The sequence below is a fragment of the Myotis yumanensis genome, unplaced genomic scaffold (assembly GCF_028538775.1).
Source record: "Myotis yumanensis isolate MYYU_CA2020_CCGP unplaced genomic scaffold, mMyoYum1.0.hap1 SCAF_15, whole genome shotgun sequence".
In the NCBI taxonomy this organism is placed as follows: Eukaryota; Metazoa; Chordata; class Mammalia; order Chiroptera; family Vespertilionidae; genus Myotis; species Myotis yumanensis.
In genome coordinates, this window is record NW_027223766.1 from 49,901,801 (window position 1) to 49,928,064 (window position 26,264).

The following is a 26,264-nucleotide window of genomic DNA, read 5'->3' on the forward strand; positions in this document are numbered from 1 at the left end:
AAGGAGGTGGGGAGGAGGAGGAGGAGGAGGTGTCTTTCTGAGAAGGCTCCCCATGGAGACTGGGCTTTTTGCAACACTGCATAGGAAATGAAGTCATCCGTATCCACAGGCAGGCAAATCAGATATGTTTTGAAGACCAAAGTGGATACTGATTCAATTCTCCTCCCTCTTTATCTTGGGCCTGTCAAGCACTGCGTCTAAAGTGTGTTATGGATGTGGGGAGGAGGCGGCCAAGGGTCTGCTGGAGCCTCTCGGGCTTCGGTGAATTGCTGCCCTGCGGGAGGAACCCTCCTGGCCAGGTCACTGATGAAACTGCCACCTTCACCTCATCCTCGTGCCTGGCACGGAGGGTAGGGAAGAGCCGGGACCTGGGTCAGCTGCCTTCCAGTGCTTCTGCTTCTAGGCTTAACTTGAAAAATCTAAACATGGAGCCTGGGGTAGTTTGGTTGTACTTTTGGGGAAAGGTGTGTGTAGGAGAGTGTGGCTTAGGGACAATACTGTAGGCACCTCCAGCCGGGTTGTGTCAGCCCAAGGGCATCTTTTGTGGTAGTGGGGGGTGTGGAGGGGAATGGGCCTGAGCCTATAGGGTCCAGCGATGGCATCATGGACCCCAGGACCCCACTCCCAGAATGAGGGAGCACCCTGCTGCTGTCCTGCAGGCACTGCTCTCCAAGAATGGGGTGCCCCCTCCAGAATTCAGTGCCCACTTTAAATCAAAGGCCTCCATCGAGTCCCGCATCCCTGGTCGGTGGGATGCAGGAGTCAGGGAGACAAGGAAGCAGGACTGGCTACTCCTGATGACCCACTTGGGGAGCCTGTGATGACAGACCCTGAACTCTGGGCCCAGGAGCTTTCAAGTTCCAGCTTCCACAGGCTGAGTGCCCCCTCCGAGTGACCCAGCAGGAGTCCCGTTAACTACAAAATCTGGCACGTTGGGCTCCTCATGCCAAGGGAGCAGTAGACAAGAGTTCCCATCTGGGTAGGGTTATATGCTGGCCTGAGAAAGGCATGGTTACCAGAGGCTGAGACTCCTGACAGGTTAGACTCCGGACCATGCCATCAGGTGAACCACCAAGTCCCACAGAGGGGCTGGCTGAGGGTGAGGGGAATCTGGGAGAAAGAGGAGGAAGGCAGTGTATACCACTTGGGGACCCAGGACCAGCTGCAGCAGTGGGGACTTTAATTTATTCCCCCCAAGTGTCCCCAAGGAAGAGAGGCCCCGGGGATTGTAGAAGAACCTGTGTGAGGTAGATCCTAGTGGCACAAGGGGTGGACTGTGGTGGATCCTGAGCTGAGTCACTGTATCTGCCTTCAGGAAAGAAGTACAGAGAACATTCTCTTAGGATTGCTGCTGGCGGACAGCCCTCAGCTCTCAGCCCCCTTTGAGGAGCTGAAGAGAGCCGTCTCACCCAAGGTCATAGAAGGTCATTATGTACATGGACATACCATATAAATGTTCGTAACTCCAACTCAGATATCTCATAAGGTTCTTCCCAGATGCAGAACTCCCCATGGGACTGTTGAAATTGCATCACAGCTCACCATGTCCTTTTGTCTTTTTCCATTTCTTTTTTCTGTCCCATGGGTGCTGATCCCAGCAGCATCCCCTAATAATCCTCCTACACAGCAATCTCCCTCTCAGAGCCTATTCCTCAGAGGATCGAACTGTAACAACCAGAAAGCACTACCCTTACTAATGCAGCCAGACTCAGTATTTGTTGAATGAATAAATTTATTGAATGATCAATTTAATTAATGGATTCAATTAGTTTGTACCATCCAGTCCCTTAGATGGATGGTGATGGTGACTGTCTCATGATTAATTTCCTCCTTTCTTCATTCATTTGGTAAATATTTACTGAGCCCCAAATAGGATGAAGGCACTGATTTAGATTCCAGTGGCAAACAGGACAACTAAGTTCTCCTTCCTATGGGGCATCCAGAGGGGACCTTAATGTAGATCAAGTGGTTCAAGAACAATCTCTCTGGGGATGAAATACTTACATGAAACCTAAAGAACGCGGGGAGTTGGCCAAGAAAAGAGGCAGGAAACACTTCTTTGGAGGACGGTGACCCGACAGTGTGTGCCGCGGGAGAGGGCCCCCTTTGTGAGCTCTAACCTTGTCTCACCTGGTGCTCTTGGCTGGAACCACTTCTCGATCATGGTGAAAACCACAGAGAATGATTTCTACCCTGGATCTCTGCCCGAGACTCCGTTCTCCCAGTGATTCGCACACATCAGAATCACCTTGTCCTCGCCAGCTTCCCCTCCACCTCCTCCTCCTCCCTACCCAGCAGATGGCGCTGTCACGGAGGTGGTGGCAGCAGTTCCTAAGGAAGTGTGTGGTGTGAGCGTGAAGGAGGTGTCCCACAATGCCATAGTTACTATGGCAATTTTTATTGGGTCATCGGGTTTGAAGAAACATTTGGATTCATCATTAGTTACTGAGCTGAAAATAGCATCTTCTCAAGAGCTTGTTTTCTCTTCAAATGCATCTGTTCGGGGTTGCCTAAGTCCAGTAGGCACCCACAATTGGAGCATTTCCCCAAGTCACTGACGTCTTAATCGTGACTCACCCAAGGAAGCCCATGTTATCTTCTGTTTTACTTTACCAAAAAAGGGGGAAAAAAGAGTTGCTTAGGTCCAAATTGAGTAGCCCAATTCAGACAGAAGGTGGCTTTACCTGGAATAACTTTATAAAGTTTCTCAGCTGTACTATTTTCAGGGTGGGGGGACAAAGTTGTCTCTCAGCAACCCTTTTTGTGATGAGGACAGAGAATAGAGTGGTTTAAAAGGACACTCTATCTACAGACAAACCTTGGTCAACATCTGCAGTAGGGAATAAACATAAGCTAATCTGTTAACCAGGGTTTCATCCACCCTTACTTTTCCAGGCATATTTATATAATGTCTAAATGAAATAAGGTGTTCTTCCAAAATGTAAGTTGATGGTGATTATGAGTGAGTGCAGTGTGTTTTGGTCTACAACGCTGAGTTACATACACTTTGTGCCACATTAGGTAGTAAGAATATACCGGAAGCCAGGAACACAGGTCTCCAGTCCACGGTGACTCATGCCTAATACCATCCTGTTCATATTCCCATCCCCCCCCCCCCCAAATATGCTTATTCTAGATTTGAATTCTACTTCACCAATTTTTAAACGTGGGGCAGTTAACCTTCAGGATGGCCATTGGGTAAAAGATGGTCACACAGAAAAGCCCCTCCATGGTGCCTGGTACTCTAACCTAGCAGTGCAAAGGTCTGCTTCTAGGATCTTTTCCCCAACTCATCTCAATTAATTTTATTCCACAGCATGCTTAAGGGACTGCTATTTTCAGGAAGATGGTTAGGGTTAAAATAATTTTTAGAAACTGGAAAACTCTGCCTTTAACTAGTTGTGGGTAGATAAGGCTACTTAACCTCTCTAAGCCTCACACTCCTCCTATGTTAAATGGGGGTAATAATTGTGTGTTTCGTAGGTTGTTGTGCCTGAGAGAGGTAATTACATGGAGCCCTTGGCATATGATGAGCGTTCAATACATGTTAGCTGTTGCTATCAATAGTTATTTCTCCTTCTCATCTGGACTGTGTGTTCCTTTAGTGAAGGTTATGTGTCATACTTAGTTCTTTTGGACTCCATAGCTATTGTGGCAATGCCCTTATTTTGCAAACTGGCATTTTTGAGAATGAAAGGAGACAGGCATACACCTGGAGTGTCCTGGACACACCATGATGTATGGGCATCCTACCCGTGGCACATTCTGCTGGGCGAGGCACAGGCCATTTATGTAAGTCTTCAAACTCTATTCCTGGGCAATTGCCTAATCAAGAGCAGTCACTTCAAATCAGTAAGTGCACAGCTGTAATCTCTGGGGATACGTCAGTGGACCAAATAGACTCCATCACCCTATGGGGACACAGATAATAAACAAAAAGGTAAAAAATTATAGCATTTCCTGTGCACGGGTGAAACGTGTCATGGAGAAAAATAAGGCTGATTAAGAGAAGAAAAGAATGGGAGAAGTGAGGAGCTCTTCTTCCTTCATATGGGTCAGGGAAGGTATTTCTGATAAGGTTGTATTTGAGCAGAAACCCAAAAAAGGTGAGCAAACCAGGCAGCAGGTCTCCAAAGAAATAATGGAAAGTATATATCCCATTAGCAACAAACATGCACAGCAATTGCCCCGATGAAGTAAAAGGTAAAAATGAATGGACGATGGATAAGATATGAGCTAATCAACGTCACAGGGACTTTTGAAACTCACTTCAGATATGCCTATTGTCTTCTCTGTAACTTTGGCTATTGGTCTTTAAACAGTTCATAACAGATAGCTAGCTTTATCTAGCTGTTACCATTACAAAAATAATAGTTAACTAGTTTCCTCCTAGGTGCCTGGTGCTTTATAAAAATATTGTATTCCATATAATAACAGTTCACTATGAGGGCGATGACACCCACTTTTCAGGTGAGAAACACGAGGCTTAAGAGGTGAGACACTTGTCTACGCACATGGCCAGGTCGTGGGGGCTGGGCCTGAAATACAGATCCAAGCCTGCCAGTCCCAAATGCTCGGCCTCTTCTTCGAAGCCTCTGTGTTTAATCCCAACACCTAGATAAGAAGCCTGTGTTTGTCTGAGAAGGACAACAAACATCACGACCCAGTTACTGATGGAACCCAGTTCCTTCATTCATCATCCAACAAATATTTCCTGAGTGCCCGCGCCAGGCACTGCCCTCCACTCCAGGGATACAGTCGTGAAAAATGGACACAATTTTCAATTTCCTATCTGTGCGCCTGCTTTGCCGGCAGTGTAGCTAAGCACATTATCTGGATTGGTAAGAGGTGAAAGTGATTTTTTAAAAAATAGTGCAATGTAAAGGGCAGAGGAATGCGGAGCGGGCAGTGACGCCATGTGGTAAAGAGGTTACACATTTAAATTAGGATTTTAAGGTAATGCGCTCTCTGAGAAGCTGGCATTCCAGCCAAAACTGGGAGGAGTGGATCATGTGGGTCTCTGGGTAAAGGACATTCCAGGCGGAGGGAAGGGCCAGTGGTCAGGACAGGAGGGGATGCTCTGAGGATTTCTAGGAGAGAGAGAGCTGGAGCAGAGGGAGCAGTGGGGAGAGCCGTGGGAGTCAGGGCAGAGGGAGGCAGGGGACCAGAGGCAGGGCTTGTGGACCACGTGAGGGACACCAGCTTGCTACAAAGGGGTGGCTTGCTTGGCTTGGAGCAGAGGAGGGGCTGACTGGCTGATAGACATTCAGCTCAGAAGTGATCCCCCCAGAAGCCATTGACCCGTCTGCCGGAACTGGCAGGGCACGCAGACTGTTAGGTGACTCCTCCGAAAGTTCTTCAGCCCTAAGTCACTCTCCTGCCCCACCCTGGACCCTGGAGGCAGGACCCTGGCTTTGATTCAAAGGGGCCTTTGGTGGATTTGAGCATCCCTTCAAACTTGGAATGCCCGTGACTTAGAAAGCGGAGCTAGAGGATCGGAGGCCGTCAGATGGGGATTCCTTGCTCCCACCCTGGTCCTTCTGTGCACAGTTGCCTTGGTTTTTGAATTTACATACAGAAGATGATGTTTGCATAACTGCCCTTTAAGGTCTGGGAAGAGGAATGCTGGGGAGCCAGGGAGCAGGTGCTGGGGTGCTAGAAGAGCTGCCTCCTCCTCTCCTGGGGACTGTGGGGACAGCCACCAGAGGGTGCTGTTCTCGCTGGTGACCGCCACAGCAGGGAGTCTGACCCCACTTTCCACCAGGGGCAGGTGCAGGAGTCCATTAGCAGTCAGCCTGATAATAATCAATCTCCTTTGCTCATCAGAGTTTTAGAAATGATGACAGAGAAGTTGGCCATTTAAGAGGGAAGAACCCCTCTAGGGAATGGACAGCCCAGGGTTGTGGCTGCCCAGTGTTCGGAGGGTAAGAAACCTTCGAGGTCCATGTTTCCTGGTCAGGTAAGCAGCAGGGCTAGTGATTTGCACTCTATAGCCCAGTTATTTTACCACCGTGTACAATGAAAACCAGAAAACTAAAAACATCAATTGCATTACAAATAAATGCCAAGTATTTTTTTGGTATGAGTGCTCCGAGTGGATCGTTTGGAGTAAGTGTTGGCTCAAGAGAAAGAAGTGGGCTTTGAAATACATGTTCTCTTTCAACATTTAATCAAAATAGTCACTCAATGGAGTTGCAATATTGTCTCCATTAGCACTTTTTTAAAGGTCAAGAGAACATTCAACAAAAGAAGTTGTTCTTTTGTTAAAATACACCATCCTGGAGAGATGATATTTGTAGTAAACATATTCTTTCAAACAGTTCAAATATCAAAGGCAGACACTTTCATTCATCAGACTGTGTGCTATTGCTTTGGCTGGAGCCTACTGCCTACCTTTTCATTCTGGCCATTCTCTCCCCAGGGGCTCTGCGCTTTCATTCACTAATCACTTAGAGAGCAGCATTTATGCACCAGGCACCTTCTCAGGCTGGAGATCTGGCAGGAAATGAGAGAACGGAGGTCTCCGCCTTCACAAAGTTTCCACTACAAGCTGCATGATAACATAACACTGATTAGCTAGGCACTGTCCCGAGACTTTTCCTGAATCATCTCTGTCCATGCTCACCCCCCCACCCCGCATTATAACAGTCCCCATTTTATAGATGATGGAATTGAGTTCAGGTCATAAGCTAATGAGTGGTGGCCTCAGGGTCTAAACCCAAGCCCTCTGGCTCCAGAGCACCTGTGCTCACTCATTTCACCGAAGTCCCTTCTTCTCTTGGAGAGGAAATGTATGAGTGGACATTCCTGAAGGTTAAAATACAGTGAAGGGCATCATGTGGGCATCTCACCTCCTAGCAGTGGCGGTCAACCTTACAATCACACTCTTGAACTTCCAGTTCACTTCCTCCTCCACTGTGACGTCCTCAGTGTCTCTAGTCAGAAATAACGACATCTTCCTTCTAGCTCACAGAGCTACAGAAACACCAGGAAGTCTTGCGGGGATGATGAAAGGGAGGAGAAAGGGGATGATGGGGATTAAAGTGATGGTAATGGTGCTATCACTGGAAATGATGACGTGGATGTCCTAGGCATACAACCCTGACAGCTGCCTCTATCATGCCCAAAACAAACATTTCCTACAAGCAGAGTTGTCACATCAAAGGCAAAGAGCTATTTGGAATGGAGTGATTGCCCCACCATTGGGGTATTCAAACAAAATTAGGATAAAAATTTGATAGAAAATATATTAGATTAAGCATATATTTTTATCTGTATCCTTCTTTCTTAGGTTGTTCATTACTCCTCCCAGACCATTCCCAAAATTAAAAGCACAAAGGAATGACAGGACTCAAAAATCCTACTCACTACTAGTATATATGTCTGTCTATTTATCTACTAACTATCTATTACCTATCTTCTTTCTATTTATATTCTACTTATCTTATATTTTCTACCTATTAATCTATCATCTATCTATCCAATTCAATATTTGTGTCAACTTCCTCTAAGAGATCAACAGAGCCTTATGTTTATTTGATAAGTCAGCCTTATTCATATTCCTTATAAGAAACTAGAGGCCCAATGCATGAAATTCGTGCAAGAGTAAGCCTTCCTTCCCCCGGCTGCTGGCACCGGCTTCCCTCTGGCACCCAGGACCTAGGCTTCCCTCTAGCTGCCAACACCCAGGCCCCGGGCTTCCCTCGCAGCCCTGGCTTCATCCGGAAGGTCGCCTAGAAGGATGTCCAGTCTAATTAGCATATTATGCTTTTATTATTATAGATAAGCAATAAGCGTAACTATATTTAATAAAATTGGTATTTGCCTCTTTAATGATACCATCTATTTAAAGATCATGGAAGCCATGAGTATTTTTACCAGAATAAAAGAAAGCATCGCATTGGCATGACGATTCTATGTGGGATCACTGGGGTTACAAATTGGCAGATCCATTAAGTCATCTTCTCTTGGTACGATTCCTGTTCAGCAGCTGGTACTGCAATTTTTAGCCTCACCCAGGATCTGAGCCAGAGAGAAACAGGCCAGAAGTCTGGTAGAAGCAGCAATCCAAACCCTGGTCCAACTCAAGTCTATCTCACCTTCTTGGACATTAAAATTCTATTATCATTCATTGTTCAAAGAAGCCAGAACCACCGTCTGGCTGTGAATACCAGCCCTGGGCAATTCCCTCGCTCTGCTTATCCCTCTCCCCTATACTCCCTCCTGCTTTCTTTCCCTCTCTCCATCATAAATAATTATTTATCAAACATGGGCTGCTGAGAATATCCCAGTGAGCAAGCAAATCAGACCAATTCCCTATTTTCAAAGCATTTATTGTCAGGTAGGAAATGAACTCACACACACACACACACACACACACACACACACACACACAATGGTATATGTTTTCTTAGAAAAGTAGGGGGAATTTTAAAATGTGATTCCTAAGAGAGGCAGAGGAAATCTTCCCAAGAAAGTGTCCTTGAGCTAAGAATGAGGGAAGAGCATCTCAGGCAAAGAAGGAAGGGAAAGTCAGACAGCCCAGAGGCAGAAAAAGGCATGGGCTCTTCAAGGAACTGAATGAAGGTCACTGTGGCTTTAGGAGAGAGAGAGAGAGAGAGAGAGAGAGAGAGAGAGAGAGAGAGAGAGAGAGAGAGAGAGGAGAGAGGAGAGAGGAGAGAGGAGAGAGGAGAGAGAGAGAGACAGAGACAGAGATCTAAAGAATGGCACCATCGGAGGGAGGGAGACAGGAGATCTAAAAGGTGGGTCCAGGAGGGAGTTCCGCCTTTGTCTCAAGAGCAGTGTTAGCTACGGATGTTCATTGATGGGTTGTAAGCTCTCATGGTAAGAAAGGCACCACCTGGCAACCCGGTGGACAGGAAGGAGGTCAGAAAGGATTGAAAGTGGATGCAGGGAGGCTACTATGACTTAGATGAGGAACGGTGTCCCCTGCACCAAAGTGGAAGGAGCAAAGACAAAAGTGGAGAGATGTGAGGATATTTATAGAGAGATTTGTCAGGAACTTGCAATCGCTTGGCCATGAGGACTCAGAGAGAAAGAAGTGACAGGAATGCATGTGGGCTTTCTGACTTGGGCAGCTACGAGGATGAGTAGAGATCCCTGGGTTCATTGAGATCAAGATCCAGGATGAGGCCAAGTTTAGGGGGAACTGCATGATGTCAATGTCCGGCATTCCTTCCTGAGATTTAGGAGGTTGATTGGACTTCTCTCCATTTTAGATTTCAATTATTCTACATCTAACCAATTACTTATAATGTCAAGAGTCACAGAGTCATAAGCTTCAAACTAGAAGATATTTTATTTGTTTTTAGAAGGGATTTTAAACATCATTAAGTTCAACCCCTTCCTTGCTTCCCCCAATCCCTGGCGATGGCATCTGGCTTCCACTGAGCACCTTCAGGAACGGCCTTTTAATCCCATAAGGCCTGGTGCAAGTCCAAAGGGTTATAAATAGGAAAGTATCTGTTACTTCCTTTGGGAAATAGTTCCACGGATCTTCTTCAGCCATACAAACTGCCTGGCATTTATTCCAGTGCTATAAATTGTGATCCGGGTCTTTCTGGTCCCCGAATCTCAAGTATGGAGCAAAAACCCCCACAAAACCACAAAATGAAAATGGCCCTGCCTGTCTTCGATGATTAGATCATTAAGTATAAGAGTTGCAATGGTGTCTCAAGGAGCAGTCGATGTTAATTTATTGGGCGATACACCATAAGTACATTTTGCAGCCGGTATTGATCAGAAATTACATTTGGATGTTGGTAATGGAGAACTAAAATAACAGTGGAGTGAACGAACTTGGAGTCTATTTTATGTCACATAGAAATTATCTAGGGATGAGCAGTCTAGGGCTAGTGTGGTGACTTCATAGTGTTATCGGTGTCCTAGGGCTCTTATTCCTTGGGGTCCACCCTCCTACTGTGTGGCTTCCACCCTCAAGGTCTGCTCATGGCCTAGGACAGTGGTCGGCAAACTCATTAGTCAACAGAGCCAAATATCAACAGTACAACGATTGAAATTTCTTTTGAGAGCCAAACTTTTTACACTTAAACTATATAGGTAGGTACATTGTTATTAACTTAATTAGGGTACTCCCAAGGCTTAGGAAGAGCCACACTCAAGGGGCCAAAGAACCGCATGTGGCTCGCGAGCTGCAGTTTGCCGACCACGGGCCTAGGATGGCTGGCAGAGGTGCCATTACACCTGGTCCCCAGGCAGAAAGACAGCCAAAGGGGGGGGTGGGTGAAAGGGCAGACCTCCCACATGAATCAGCCTGGAAAACCCCCACAAAGGTTATTAACTAGAGTTTAAAATGATATTTTCAACCTTTTAAAAAAAAACATCCAAATTACCTTAACCAAGGTCTTTTTTTTTTTTTTTTGCACGATGTCCAATGAAAATGTGTTTCCACCATCCACAGATTAGGAAGGACTTTGCATAAAAAAAGACTCCACTGTGGCCATCGGTAGGGTGACACCTCAGCAGTAAGTGCAGAATGGTTTCTCTTCCTTAGAAGAATGTTCTAGACCCATGATGGAAGGCGTGCTTCCTAAGGACTGATGTTTTAGTGCATGGACATTAGAGTAATGTGTAGCTTGAAAGGGAGTGGCCATCCTCTCGTTACGAGGAGCAGTTGGGCATCTGGTGTGTGCAATGACTGTTATTTCTGGAACTGGTGGGGCCCTCCCATTGCACCGACCATTCGGCAGTCAGCCTGTGGACCGCTGGCCTGTGCTCGGCAGACTTTCATCCCAGGCAGGGCGAGGCAGCCTGCTCCCGAGCGGCAACATCAGACCCCCCCGTGTTCCAGAAATACGACTGCTCCTGCCCAGGGCTTGGTTCCTGCTATTCGTTCACAACTCTTTCATCTTCCTCAACCCCTTTCATGTTTATAAATGGTGAAAGTTCTGCCTAGCCAGTGTGGCTCAGCGGTTGAGCATCAACCTAAGGATCAAGAGGATGCTGGTTCGATTCCCGGTCAGGGCACATGCCTGGGTTGTGGGCTCCATCTCCTGTCAGGGGCATGCAGGAGGCAGCCAGTCGATGATGTTGATGTTTCTCTCTCATCGATGTTCCTATCTCTCTATCCTTCTTCCCTTTCTTTCTCTCTCTAAAACGTCAAAAACATATTAAAAAAATAAATGGTGACGTTCTGACAACATCTCGTCATAGATGGGATGACTGAAGTACAGCAAGGCCACCGTGCCTGTCTCCTGGGGCAGGGGTGGGCAAACTTTTTGACTCGAGGGCCACAATGGGTTCTTAAACTGGACCGGAGGGCCGGAACAAAAGCATGGATGGAGTGTTTGTGTGAACTAATATAAATTCAAAGTAAACATCATTACATAAAAGGGTACGGTCTTTTTTTTTTTTTTTTTTTTTTAGTTTTACTCATTTCAAACGGGCCGGATCCGGCCCGCGGGCCGTAGTTTGCCCACGGCTGCTCCTGGGGTCTGTAGACAATGACGAGGAGACCACAAAGCCAGCCTTGCGGTTGGGGTTACTCAGGCTGTGTGAGTGTCCAGCTCCATCACTCTGAGTGACGCTGACAGAAAATGGCTTGTTGATCACAGCTGTCAGGCACATTAGGAAAAAGCCAGATAGGCAATTCTGACAAGTGCCACAAAGTCGTAATTAAATATTCAAAAGAAACAGTTGTCTGTCAATTAAATCTCTCAGTCATTCTTCCCTTCCAAACAAATCAACGGACTAAAAACTGCACAGTTTTACAACTCATAGTGTCTAATGCAATTAAACCACTAGGAAAAATTAAATATTAAATGCCATCTAAGAAGTCATTCTCCAGCATTTGCTATATCATTACTCCCATTTTCCCGTCTTTTCAGAGGTCACAGACCTCAGCAGGCTGTGTTTGCTGTGAGATTTGTCATTAGCTGATGTTAGGAGACAACTAAACCAGCCAAGTACACAAATCCCCATGTTCACATTCATTACAACTCATGGGAATGAAAAGCTGACAGCTCAAGGAACCTCAGAAATGATTTCCCAGGGACAGGATTTTAGAGCTGCGGGGAATTCAGTTCCTGGCCACAACAGGTGGTTGGGTCTGTACAGAGTTGCATCGCATTGGATGTAAAGTCCAAGGTCAGTCCTCCAGTGATGACGGGGTGCTATTTTCAATACAGGGTGCTGCCCGATCTCCATAGTGCAATAGCATTATTGTAAGCCTGGCTACTCTTTGGAATACTAATCTCACTTTTCTCGTTCTTCATGACTTTTAACTCATTGCCTCTGAAGCTAGCAGAGTTAATTGAGATAAAGTGGCCTTAAAAGACCATCATATCGAAATGAGACAGATGTGGTTTGGAATCCTTTATTAGCCCTATGGCCCAGGGGAAATGATATAAGTACTCGGAGGTCAGTGTCCTTACTCTAAAAAAAGGAAGCAGCGATGTTGATGCTGGTATGACTGTTCAGGCATGTACTCAACAGCCTCTCCATGAGCGTCCCTTGTGATGGCCATGTGTATTCCAGGAATTCACCAAAGGACAGTGCCTGTCCTTAGAGAGCACGTGGGTTAGCGACAGAAACAGATGAGAACCCCATAATTCCATTCTTACCTGATAGCCCCTCTTCCTCTTTCAGGTCTTAACCAAGAAACACCCCCTCCTCTCAGTCCCAGTCAGGTTCGTCCTCTTAAACATAAACCAGGGCCGGGACTCAGGTGAGGCCAGCTGGGTGCCTAGGGCGCACAGTTTCGGGAAGCACTTTGTCTCAAGGTCGTAGCAGGTCAGGTTCCATGTCAATGGCTTAAAAGCACTTAATTCCATTTGTCTCTTTCTCATGAGTAAAGAAGGGAGGACTCTATTCATTTGACATTGACTATCTGGCCATGACCTGATCTTAAATGAGCTGCCCACCACCAATAGGCTAGGGAGGCTCACCCAAGTTTGGGGGGAAGTTTGACTTTGAATTTAGAAGGAAAAGAATTTGTTCTTGTTGATTTTGATTCTGTTTCTTGAACTGACCGTAGAAAAATGAACTAAGTAGAATAATGATTCCTAAAACTGAAGACGGAAGACTTACACCATAATCTTGTTTTGGACTTCATGGCGTCTGCGTTAGTTAACTGCATTGGGTTCCTATATCCAAAATGAGGCTTCATTCTTCTTGTAGGCAGTCTTCAGACACACTGGTTAGGGCACGACCTGTTCTTTATGGGATAGGTTTTAAGCTGTGGGAAACGGTGGACTAATTTATCATCCAGTTACTATGCCCAGCAAAGTCAATGGGTTTCGTTCAATGTCTTGCTCTCAGGAGTGAGGCAGACCAGCCATGCTGCTGGTGTGTAGTGTCAAGTTGGAAGGTGGGGGCACCTCTGGCCCACAGCTGGACCTGCGTGAAGTCAGTGGGTGAACATCCACTGGCGACCAGAAGGGGGCACCACTGAGAGGTCAGGTCAAAGAAGCACTTTTTTGGTATCCCACAAAGCAAAGGCCTGAGTGAGGTGTTGGTGTTGGGATTCAGCGCCAGAGAGCTAAAGGACCATGAAAGAAGCCAATGAGAGGGTAAGACCTGTGTTAGTACTTGGACTGTATTTTGGATGGGTGGGCTGGGTCTATTTAAAATTTTCAGCAATGGACAAACATCTATGAATAACGTAGGTCCACATTTTTTCCTTTCTTTTTATCTTTTCTTCTCCTCCTACTTTTTTTTGGACTTAAATAATCTGGATAATCAATGGAGTTTGTCTTTATGTTATCTGCTATAACGTCTTTCACCCGTGCAGCAAAATCTCAGCTTGTGGCTTTCAGCCCAAGACACTTCATGGAATAACTTTTGGTGCACTTCTGCCTGAATTGAACAGAGAAACTGATTTCTGTTCTTTCACTGGTTTTTCAGTCATCTGTTGATGACTGTGTGACTATGTGCATTGGGGGTGGTCAGAGGGAAGAAGACGATCAGGTAATATTCATTCATTCCATTCATTTAAAAGTACAGTACAGTGGGGCCTTGACTTACGAGTGTCCCGACTAATGCGTTTTTCGAGATACAAGCTGTCTCTCGGCCAATTTTTTGCTTTAAGTTGCGAGCTAAAATTCGGGTTACGAGCCAGCTTCAGATACCCCACCGCTAGTTGGCGCAGCGAATGTCACAGTGAACGCCACACTGATTAATGGCATTTCAATTCATTGTAATGGTGAAAATTGATTTGACATACGAGTAATTTGAGTTACGAGCTCCGTCACGGAACGAATTAAACTCATAAGTCAAGGCCCCACTGTATTCAGCCCAGCCGGCGTGGCTCAGTGTTTGAGCATCGACCTTTGAACCAGGAGGTTACGGTTCAATTCCCAGTCAGGTCACATGCCTGGGTTGCAGGCTGAATCCCCAGTGTAGGGTGTGCAGGAGGCAGCCTACCAATGATTCTCTGTCACCATTGATGTTTCTCTCTCTCTTCTCACTTCCTCTCTGAAATCAATAGTAAAAATATAATTTTTTAAAAGTATGGCATTCAGAGCTCCCCATGTGCCAGGTGCTATGCCAGGTGCTAGAGACCAAGAGATGAGCAAGGCAAAATCCTTGCCCTCCAGCAGCTCATAGCCTGGTGGGCACATGGGAATATCATGGCACTTCTCTGATGGGGGAAAGGCAGAGTATAGTGCCCAGGAGAGGAATCTGAACCTTGCTAAGTGCCAGGTCTGCCCACCTTGCGTGGGGATGGGTTGCCTGGAGCTCCAAGGCAAGCTAGTCAGCTTTTAGCTGGGGTCACTGTGAACACAGAGCAATGGGCATGCCGGAGCCACAGGCCAGCCTGCCCTTCTCCGACCCCGAGGCAGGCATGCCCTCACGCCATGTCTTCTGGTCCTCAGGGTGGGCGTGCATTCAGTCATAGGTGATGGGTAAATAACTGGCATAGCCCTTCCCTGGGTCCCTTTCTATTCCTCACATTCCACACCCATCCTCAGTATCTTCTAGAGGCTGATGTTTCCTTTAAAAAATCTACCGCAGCTTTGATTTTTCGTGCTTTAGAGATCTGTGCTAAAAGCAGCCCAAGACCTGCCCTGACAGAAAATATTGACTGAATTCTGTGTCCCAGATGGATTCGAAGAGACAGGCACAAACCTGCCAGTCACAAACTCCCTCCCCAGTCCATTCAAGTACCAGCCTCATGCAGCAACCGCCTTTGACTGTTGGGTACACAGACCCAGAGCCCAACAGGCAGTCAACAGATATCTGTGGAATAATCTACCTTCTCAGTCTCCTTCTCCCCTTCTTCCTAACCAATCCCAAGTTTTTTTTGCAGAGTGAAATGTGATCCATTCTTTGCCATTCTCTCTTGCGGATGGAGTGTCCTAGTGTCAGAATTCTGGTTCCCAAAATATAAGCAGACATTTTTTGACAGGGATTCCAGAGGGGCACCTAAAAGGGCAGCCGAGCCCGGCCAACATGGCTCAGTGGTTGAGCATCGATCTATGAGCCAGGAGGTCACAGTTCTAGTCCCGATGAGGGCACGTGCCTGGGTTGCAGTCTTGATCCCCAGTGGGGGTGGGGGGGGCATGCAGGAAGCAGCCAATCAATGATTCTCATCATTGATGTTTCTATCTCTCTTTCCCTCTCCCTTCCTCTCTGTTATCAATAAAAATATATAAATAAAAGGGCAGATGACTTGGTTAGCAAAGGCCTTGTGGCCACCTTGGCCTCTTGTTCTTTGCTCTCTCCATTTTCCTGCCTGCAAAGTGGCCATGACGGCTTGGAGAGGCAGCCAGTGGCTTTCAACTGACCTTGAGGAAAAGATCTCCTTGTATGGGAATCTCCTTTGAGCCATCCCCTGTGGACTGCTGTGCAGCTTCCCTATGAGTAATCCCTGGTCAGGGAGCTCATCCCTTCAAAACGCAGCCCGTGGGGGCAGGTCTATTTGTTACAGAACCTCAGCTTTAGATGAACCAAAGTCTCAGATGCTGTCGCGACCACCCTTGGTCTTCATTCTGTTCTGCAGGACACAAATGGCATACTGGTCTATCTTCATCATGGCAGCGCCCCAGATATTTGAAGACACCCATCATATCTCTTCTATATCCCTTCTATCCCCAGGCCTCCCCATGTCCTCTCTGTTTGGGGGTCCTGCTCTGTTCTATTCCTCACACTGCATTTCTTCTCCCGAGGTCTGAGTTAAAGAAACACGTGCACTTTGCTAATGCACTCCCTAATCCTTGGCCATGTCTCTTTTCCAAGCAATCCTGTGGGCTCAGCATGCAATCACACACAAAAGTAGAAAATATTCCGAAATGGTTAACTCCGATCAACTGGAAAACCGGCTGACACAGGACAAGGATGTGTTGTTTAAAAAATGGTTCATAAAATAGCTCTTGATTCATGTGGAAATTGTATGCCAGTAGCAATTTACACAGAGATGGCAGTTTTAACAACTCACTCATTTAAAAACCCCAAACGTTAATACGATTTAATTTCACCTTGAGCTCCACGTCTCATCCTGAATAATTTTATCGTTTTCCTGATTTAGGAGCATCTGAGACTTCGAACAAAGAGTTCAGGCAAAAAAGTCAGGAAGTGGGATGGAAGGGACAGAAAACCCCATGTAACTATGAATGAGCAAGGTATGGCACACATTCAATATGGGATCTAGGTCAATGAAATTCAAATACCAAACCAGACATGCCCAGTCCCAGTCCGATGCAGAGATATCAACGGAACAATGTATTGCAGGTTCTGGGACATCACACTGAGTTACAGTCCCAGCTCATTGGTTGAGAAGGTGGTCCCATAGTTGCATTTGCCGGTGGAATGGCCTTTATTCCTACCAGGATGTGGCCAGGCCTCCCTGGGAATGGCTGGCACCTCAGTGGTTAATTAATCTCCTCTGCATTCCTCCTCTCCCCTGCAGGGCAGACTGTGAAAAATCTCGCAGTGAGAAAAGCTGGCTTCTTAAAATAGTCCTTCATAAACAAAACTCACAGGGTATCATCTGAGGGTGTAAATCCAGTGCGTCTCCCAGGGAGACACAGGGCAGGTGATTCTGGCTTCCGCTGCTCTGTGGGGACCGGTGGGCTAAAGCAGTGGTCCTAGACTCAAGCCCCAAGAAAATGGGGGTGGGAGAAGGAGTTATCTACAGAACCCATTCCCTTGCACACTGAGCTTCAAGCAGATAGATCACAGAAATTCACCAGCCTTCAGTTTCTTTTGCCTTGAATTCCAGCCCAGAGAAAGCAAAGAACACGCTTCCCAATCAATATGCCAGGCGGACCCCTAAGCTGTCCGATTGCCTGGTCTGGACCCGCTGGCCTCCCAGGGAATCAATACGGTGCCCATTTGTGGGTGAGAGGAAAGGTTTGAGATGCAGGCTGTCCGTGTCTCTTAGGCCCTGAAAATAAACACATGTGGGGCCCACTGAAATAGACACCCTTGTGAGATGAATAAATTAGCATCCGAAGAAATATTTAGACAACAGTGAAATGTCACAGCAGCACGATGGTCGTAGTGTCCTTTGATGACACAGTGCCAGCAGCACTGAGTCTGGGATAAACTTTAAAAACATCTTTCCTTTTCCTAGGCTTGCTTTCACTTCCTGTTGTTGTTGGGCTCTGAAAGTGCCATCAATCATCAAGGTGTAGCTATGACTCCTGCATTTGTCCTACTTAGCGTGACATTGCAGTCCCGGAGTGGAGTCCTCCCAGTCCTCCCAGTTCCAATCTGATGATGTCCGGCCCACCGAGGCCGGGCACACGACATCACTGGGCAGGAAGGAACACGCATTCATAACCCAGTCTTGCAAAGCACGCACCTCACCACATGATGATGTCACAGCTCTCTCTCCATCAGACGTCAAGTCTGTTTGCAACTTCAGGGCACAGGTGTCTAAAGACCAGGACGAGTGGATCTAATAGGTCGTTTGAGAAGTCATTTAAAATATCCTTTGCGAAGCCTACTCTCTATCCACCCCCACCCCAAAGGGGGGGGGGCGGGGCGTGAGGGGAAGAAAAGGAAGGAAAGACAGAACCAGAAAGGATAGGCTCTGGCATTTTTCACACATAAGAGAGAATATTACCATTTCTGGGCATTCAGAGGAATCTCTTGGGGATGTTGACACTCAAACCCATTTTTGAAAGTCATTTCCTCAGACAGGCTGGGGCGAGGCAGTTCTTTGTTTTAAGCCTATGCGAACTGGCTACGGGAAATGTACAGGGATGGATAGATTTGGGCTTTAAAAGATGCACACACCATAGCTAGTGAGGTGGATATCCATTTCATGGATATTTGTGTTGTGAAGTGAGTTTTTACCTTGATAGCAGCTACCAAATTGGAATGATTTCAATTACATGTCATTTGCAATATGCTAAAGAATATACAATTACACACACACACACACACACACACACACACACACACACTGATTTCAGAGAGGAAGGGAGAGGGAGAGAGAGAGAAACATCAATGGTGAGAGAGAATCATTGATCAGCTGCCTCCTGCACTCCCCCTACTGGGGATCGAGCCTGCAACCTGGGCATGTGCCCCGACCTGGAATCAAACCGTGACCTCCTGGGTCATAGGTAAACATTCAACCACTGAGCCACGCCAGCAGGGCCAATTCCCTTATTTGATTTGATTTGGCAGACATTCACAAAGAACATACAATGCGTGCTTATGTTTAAATTTTACCAATGGGGGAGAGATGTTGGTAATTCTGTTATACTTACTTAATCTTTACTGGGAAGTCAATCCTATACTCAAATGACCAGAAATGCACTTGAAAGCGTATGTAAAGCCTGCTTTTCTCCTAACCCCCACCTACTCATACCATCAGCCACCACCTTACCTAGAACAAAAAAGACATTTTCCTTGCCAAAGGATTTTTAAAAGGCCAAATGATAAGCTAAGTATCTCTTACTATTAGTCAAGTTTAATGACCATGATTTACTTAGCACTTTTCTGGTTCTAGTCTCTACTGTTTGATGGATGTAAGACAGGAAAGACAATGCTGCATGGGAAATTCAGATCTGACAGTGACCTTGAGCCCTGACTAACCTGGACTTGCATACCTGGCTGCCTTTGTTCTGAGTTATCTTGGAGAAATCACCTCCACTCTGACACGTCTGCTTATCTACCTCACCAAGAGGTTACAGAAGATTAATTAGCCACAAGCTTTAACATTTTAGAATCCCCCAGAGGGAAGCATAAAGCAGCAATCTTTCTGGTTCCTGTTGCTGCCTCTCAGTTTTCCAATAACGAAATGATTTTCACTATTGTATCACTAATGAGCTGAAGAATGAGAACAAAATGAGTTTCAAATGTTAGGTGGCTCATAATGTTGTCACCAGCAATTAAAATAGAGAAAAACGCTAATTATAGCAACAGTGCTTAGAATTTATCTATCCCGTGAAAGAACCTAGCAAATATAGCCTCATCATTAATATTTTATTGGTACATGTAACGTCATTTTGTAATGAATTTTCAGTCGGTATATTGAGCAAGCAGGATAAACAATTTACTTAAAATGTGGGAAAATCTGTGTCTTAGAGACTCTGGACAACGGCACTAGTATTATTAGTTTCCATCACATACCTGGGGCTGATTTAACTTGAAATGGGTGAGGCATCACTACAGCCCTGGTGTAACCTATAGCTGAGCTTTGTCAGGGGGCGCAAAATAGGAGCCCTTTAAACTTGGCGTTGAACCTTCTGGTTTCCTCAGTATTGCCAGTGCCACTTGGAACCTAGAAAATATATGGGTCATTACATCTGCCCTGGACAGCAATCTCTTGTTTGGATGGGAAGTCCATGACTCGAGTGAACTTCTCTGTTCACTGAGTGGAGAAAACACAAACCATCTCTTCGCTGATGGCGAGGCCCCTCCTGGGTGGCCCCTTTTCGGTCCCCTCTTGTATCCTCAGTGGAAAGCACATGCTGATCTCAGTGAACACAGGACTCTGCCTCCTTCACACAGGGAATCTGCAGAGATTTACAGCTTGGTCATTACCCTACCGAGCCACAGATCTGATTCCCTCCAGGATGGAAAGGGGAGAAGGAGGTCCTCATAGCTTGGATTAAGGAGGCCCATCGCTGGCTCATGGGTTATTTTTAGAAATGGCATCTTCAGGAAAGTGAAACGGCTGCTCAGGTTTTCTGACTGTGTACTTGTTCTCACTTGGTGCTTCTCGAAAATGCGAAGTTAAATGTGACCGTTCTGTTCGTGGGAATCGAGATTAGTGTAGAGGAAGAGGACACTGCAGTATTTATGGCCTTCAGTGGTCAAAATTGATCCAGTTGAGAACTATGACGATGAGCTTGCGACAGAGGGCCCACTCCTAGCAATTCATTTTTCTCGTGATTTCCCTCTGCCCTTCCCACTAAATGCTGATTCAGGTGTTGTATGGGTGTGACTCTCTTGAGTGGTGAAACCGGTGCCCCTCACTCTTGATCCATCTCGAGTACTTAGGTGTTTAGAAGATCAACCTCTAAAGGTTCCTGAAGAAGGACTGGCACCGGCGCTAGGATTTCAGTCCTGCACTCAGCACCTGTCGGGTCCTCACCCTTGGGACATCCCTTTAAAGTTTTTAAGAATCAGGCAATTCTTCTCTGAAATGAAAATGAAGGATGATCCCATCTGTTTGTCATCATTAGATGTGAACATGTATGTAAAGGCACTTGGATACATATGAAATATTGTATAAAAGTAAAGAATTGGTTTTGAGCTTTGATTTCTCCAAAGGTATTTATGTGTAAAAGGCTGCCTTACATAGATACAACTTTCATGTGTGTAGAAAGCCTTCACCAACACGTCAGGGGACTTGGATGTTTTATATATTGTCTGCACAATGACTAGCCTTGTTTACTTAGTGACTGTTTGTTGAGTACCTACTATGTGCCGGGGATTTTCTAGGTGCTGAGGATAAAGTAGTAAACAGGACAGACAAGGCCTTTGCCCTTATGTGGTGTTTACCTTCTGAGGTTGTGGAGGCAGGAGGAAGAAACACCATACATATAAACAAGTAAGATGATTTCAGATAGTGGATGTGCTCTGGAGAAAGTAAGACACGCCACACACTGGGGAGTGAATGAAATAATGAGAATGTGTCAGTCACGTGAGGACCTGGGAAAATGGATTTAGGCAGCAGGCTAGGAAGAGGGAAAGAGCTTGGGATATCTGAGGAACAGCATGTGGACAGTATTTGGAACCTGAAGAAGAGAAGAGAAAGAAAGATAGAGAAGCAGCAGCCAGCTCACAGAGGCTCAAGGAGGCCATGATAAGGGTTTAGGATTTATTCTAGTTGCTACGAGAGGCTGTTGGCAGGTTTTAAGTGTGCCTTGTAGAGGGTGGGGCAAAAGTAGGCTTATAGTTGTTCTTATGGAAAATAATTAATAAATAATGATACAAGAATAAACTCTGTGTTTAGCATACTCTCAACTGTAAACCTACTTTTGCCACACCCTGTATATTACGAAGCAGGGAAAACTAAACGGTGTCTATTCAAAAAATCACAGATTTTTATTTTTTATTTTTAAAGCGATTACACTTCATCTTCATCCCTCTGCAGGATCTAAGAACGAAGCTTGGACCTGTAGAGGGCGCCAAAGGAAAACGTTTTGTGGCCAAAGCCACAAAGGTTCTTTCAGCACCTAAAGGGAAGGATAGCGCTCGGATTGTTAGGTGAAAGGTGACTCAACTTAGAAATTGTAGTTCATCTACAACTCCTCCCTAAACAGAAAGTTTGATGAACTTGGTTTGTATGTACCAGGACCTTGGCTTTCACAGTGTAGGATTGTTTATGATGAGGTGGGTGTGGGAAGACATGTTGGGGTTATTTTTAATCTCCTGCCATCTGGTAGTATTTGAGTAGAATATAAAACAAATATGGAGCCAAAATTTACTTTCTGGATTCATTTGGCATGAAAAGTGTCTCTATACTTAGAACTTAGAAAATATTCATCTTTTGCCACTTAGGATGTGTTTTTCCAAATACTATTCCAAGCCGACTGGATGAAATCTTTTGGTAACGCGTCCTGAGGAAGGCTAGTGTATGAAAAAGCAGTAGCTTATAATGGAATTTTCTGCACGTGACCATATAGCTATGCTGTATTGTGAGAACAACCTATAGAGAAAAAAAGAGATGGGGAAAGAAAAACGAGAGGACAAAAGAAGAGGGTGAGAAGGGGGAAAGGGAGGAGGGGGAACAGAGATCTGATGGTTAGGTATGGTAACAAAAATGCAAAAAAATAAGGAGAAAACTTGGAAGAACGGGAGAGATTCAGTTCAGATCCATGTACAAACAGGATTGAGAAACACAGTTAAAATATAATGTTATACAATCCAAAATTGAATCTTTATCACAAGGAGGTATTAAGGTTCCTGGTCATTGTGATACAATGTTCATTATTGTCTTTAATTAGAAAAGTTCAGCTGGTCATCCCCTACTAACCGAGGCTCTCATGGCCCCATCTCATGCCTGAAGACCATAGCCACATACTTTACATACTCGTTGCTCTACACAGGGAGCCTTTAGAAAGCACTATAAACGCTGCCAACCAGATGACTAGCCTGAGCAATGCAGACAGAGCCATCGGAGAAGGGAGAGAATCCTAAATTGCCAGAAGCCCAGAAGGTCAACCATGGGTCAACCACTCACACGGTGCCAGTGCTCTACAAATCATGAGCAATTTTCAGAGGTGTTGTACCAGCTTATCTTATGAACCATCTGTTCAAAGCTGGGCACGCGGAGGAGGAGTTTTTAAGCTTCAGGTACAGCAGAAGTGGCACAGAGCCCGAGGCTAGAGCAGGGACTCACCGAGCGGCCAGCACCTGTCACCAGCCTTCTATGGGAAAACACTTCCACTGATGTGTTCCCCTCATCTTTATCCAGAAGCCCCCAAACCCAGTCTCCTGTTACCACCAGACATTTGGCAAAGAAAGTGCCAGACCATAAATTATCTATTGATTCTAATGAGCTGAAACAATAGAGGCACTGTCTACCTTCTCATTCACAGACAATGGGAACTTTGTTCACCTAAACACATCCATATTTAATAGGGAAAGAGCAGAATAAAGCGGGAGAAAGAGACCTGAAGGGTCAGGTTCCATCTAAATATTTCAAACCATCTGCATCAAAATGCCCCTTTTTAATTAAGCAAAACTTGCTTTCTTGGTCAATGACACCCACCTCGGCCCCAATTCCCAAGGTTGACTGATTGAGAGTATTGGGGGTGGCTTCTGCAAAGAAGACATCGTCAGTAGGTCCCCAAAGCAATCAAGAATTCCCAGATAAATGTGTGTCATAGGATTGTCTGAAGTATGGGGTGAGATGACATAAGTAGGGTTCCAGCACCAGCAATTAGTATGTGCTTAGCAAACGTTGATTCCCCTGAGAATTGAGGATGTGCGGCCCGAAGATACACAGCAACCCAGCTCTGAATCCCAGAGTCCCTTAGCACTCCCTGCCGGGACTCTCAGAGTCAAGCTGGTAGGAAATGGGTCACCTTCTCAACTGGGTGCTTCTCCTCCCCCCTGCCTCCTGCTCCAGAGGCTACTGACCCCCGGGAGGTGTGCGGAGTAGGAAGATGCTGGCTTCCTGGCTGATGTCAGGGATGAAATACTCACAGAATCAGAATCAGGGGGTGAGGGGGAGAGGGGCGGGGTGTTGACAGAAACTTTAGAGGTTTTAGTTCAAATTCCTCTAGGAAGAGAAATGCCACGCAGTAACACCCAGGACCAGGACCTCCCAGGTACGAGGCCCTGGGCCCACCCCAGGGAGGGGACTCAAGTGAGCAGGCCACCTGCCTCTCGGAACGCTATTGCCACCCCACCCAGGGGAAGAGCGAGGCAGGCAAGAGTTACCTGGTTGATGGCAATGACCGCCAGTCGGGGGATCACCACTTGGAGGACCACCTGCAGCAGCGAAGTGCCCAGGCCGGCCAGGATGGCCCAGGTGAGCGGCAGCGGCAGCATGCTGTAGGTGGCGAACAGCGTGAAGAGCACGTAGCCGATGCCGTCGCCCAGGAGCCCGTAGCCAAGGCCCGCGGCCAAGATCTGGGTGGTCATGGCCACCCAGGTGACCAGGCCGCTGTACTGCAGGTACGTGTGCGAAGTGGTGTCCTTCCTGACCACCACCAGGGCGCAGATGACCACCTCGATGCCCGTGAAGAAGCCGAGCAGGATGCCCTTCAGCGGGTCCATGGGCGCCGAGGCCAGGCTCAGGTGGAGAACCAGGAGGGTGAGCTTGGTCAGCACGTCCAGCACGTTCATCACCACCTCGGATTTGCGCCTCTGGCCCAGGAAATAGCGCTGGTAGAGGCGCTCCAGGTCCCGTGACTTGAAGGAGTTGCGCAGGGTGGGGAAGATGACCCCTCGGTAGCTGTAGCCCCCATTGAGGAAGAAATCCGAGTTGCTTGGGGCGCAGTCCAGGTGCAGGAACCCCAGGTCGCCCCCTCCCCCGCTGCCGCTGGCGCTGCCGCTCCCGCTGCGTTCAGGGAAGACTTTGGTGCCGCTGGTACCGTGCGCTCTCTCCGAGGTGCCCAGCGAATACAGGGGGAGCGCCAAGTCGCCGGACAGCTGCGAGGCGTGGTGGTTGGGGCCTCCGCCCGCAGGGTCCGAGCCTTTGCCGGAGCCCCCGCTCCCGCCGCCGCCCCGGTGCCCGTGAATGAAGCGCTGCTCGGTGATGTGCCGCACCGCCGTCTGCCACAGCAGCCGCTGCGGCCGGGAGCCGCTCCCGCCGTCGCCGGCCGGGGGCGTGGGGTGGATGGTGTAGAGTTCCTCGCTGCCGCCAAGGCAGCGCACATCGGAGAGCTCCATGACGCCGGGCCGCAGGGAGGAGGCGCAGAGCCCGAGGGAGGTGGCTGGGGGAGGGGGCTCCTGAAGACCCGAAGGCGGCTTCGCAGGAGCTTGGCGTGGAGCCCTTGGTCCCGGCCGCCCGGTGGCAGGAGTCCGGAGCAGGAGGCCCCCTGCAGGTCAGGTCATAGTGCGCCCGGGGCTAAGGGCGCCTGGAAGATCGCCACCGACCGCCGCGTCCTGGCGCACCGCCCTCCCGCCGACCCGCGCAGCTTGGGTGAGCGGCAGCGGCGGCTATTCGTCCGCAGAAGCCGCGGGGCTCTGGGCCACGCAGCCCCCTTTCCGGGCTGGTTCTCGGCCGGTTCTCCGCTCCCTGTCTTGGCGCAGCCTTTGCTCTCCAAGAGGCTCCGGGCGCCGCGCTTCTGCTGCGCGCCAGGCGGGTCCTGGCTGCGGCACTGGGCTCGGGACGCCCACGGCTGGGTGGTTGAGGGGGGCTGGCCTAGGGTGACCGGCAGAGGCGACGGGTGCGAAGTTAGCAGCTGTGGCTGGAACAGAGTCCTTCGGAGAACTCCATTTCGCGGGGCTGGGGAGCCGGGGCGGAGCCGGGGGCGGGGGCAACGAAGGGGGAGGACTGGGGTGCCCGGCTGGCGGGTTGGAGAGGTGGAAGCCTCCGAGCTAACAAGTCACCAAACAGTTAATTTGGAGGAGGGGGTGTGCTGAGTCTCCCTTCTGGGCTCATCGTTCCTGGCTGCCTCTACTTCCTGAGCGAGGACTGACGGAGCAGGGCTGGCTCCGGCCCCACGCATCCCTCCGGGCAGGGGGAGGGTCTCAGGGTCCCAGTCGCTGCAATAAGACGAGGTCCACCCTGCCAGCTGTGCTTGCGAGGAGGCGCAGCTCACGGTTCCCATGCCCTTCACTGCGCTCTCTGGAGTCCATTCGGCCCGGAGCTGGGAGCAGCGGGAGGCGGGAGCCGGAAAAAGTGGGGAGGGCCCCAAAGCCAGCCGCTCGGAGAACGGAGAGAAGTCATCCGTGCGGATCCAAGGCCAGAACCGAGGCCGAGTGGGTGCTGCGGCGAGAAAGGAAGCCCGAGGCCGCGGGGAAGTCAAGGAGATGCCTCCAGATCCAGGGACTCGCTGAGGAGCGCGCGGTGGGCGCCGGGCGGCAGCAGGAATTGGGAGACCTGTCAGATTGCTCAGACACCCGAGAAGACTGCCCCCCGCCCTCGCGCCAAGCCACGCCCCCGGAACTTGCGGGGAGGGGAAGGGGGCGGCAGGGACCCGGCACCCAGATCTTCCCGGACGCCCCAGGTCTGGAAGGCGGCAGCTGCGGGCCGGGGCGGGTGATGGCGCCCCAGCCGAACCACTCCGCGGGTCCCGCGCTCTGGCTGGCGGTGCGGGCGGGCTCCTCCGCGGTGCTTTTGGAGGCTCCGGGCCCCCGCAGGTGCGCAGCCAGGACGCGAAGGCCGCTTTGCCCACGGACTCCGAGAGCCCGGCGCGCGGAATTGA

At 48.2% G+C, this 26,264-nt stretch overlaps 1 protein-coding gene across 3 annotated transcripts in view; it reads right to left on the reverse strand.

Annotated features, from left to right (window-relative positions):
- The window catches only part of ADCY8 (adenylate cyclase 8), a 136,616-nt gene extending 110,624 nt beyond the window's left edge, over window positions 1-25,992 (reverse strand). For 2 of the 3 annotated variants that reach the window (XM_070392349.1, XM_070392348.1), the window contains exon 1: window positions 23,830-25,992. In XM_070392349.1, coding sequence (XP_070248450.1) covers window positions 23,830-24,783 — 954 coding nt within the window. In that variant the 5' untranslated portion in view covers window positions 24,784-25,992. The remainder of the gene's footprint in view (window positions 1-23,829) is intronic. The other variant, XM_070392347.1, reaches the window with a different exon arrangement.
- Between the last annotated feature and the right edge of the window lie 272 nt (window positions 25,993-26,264).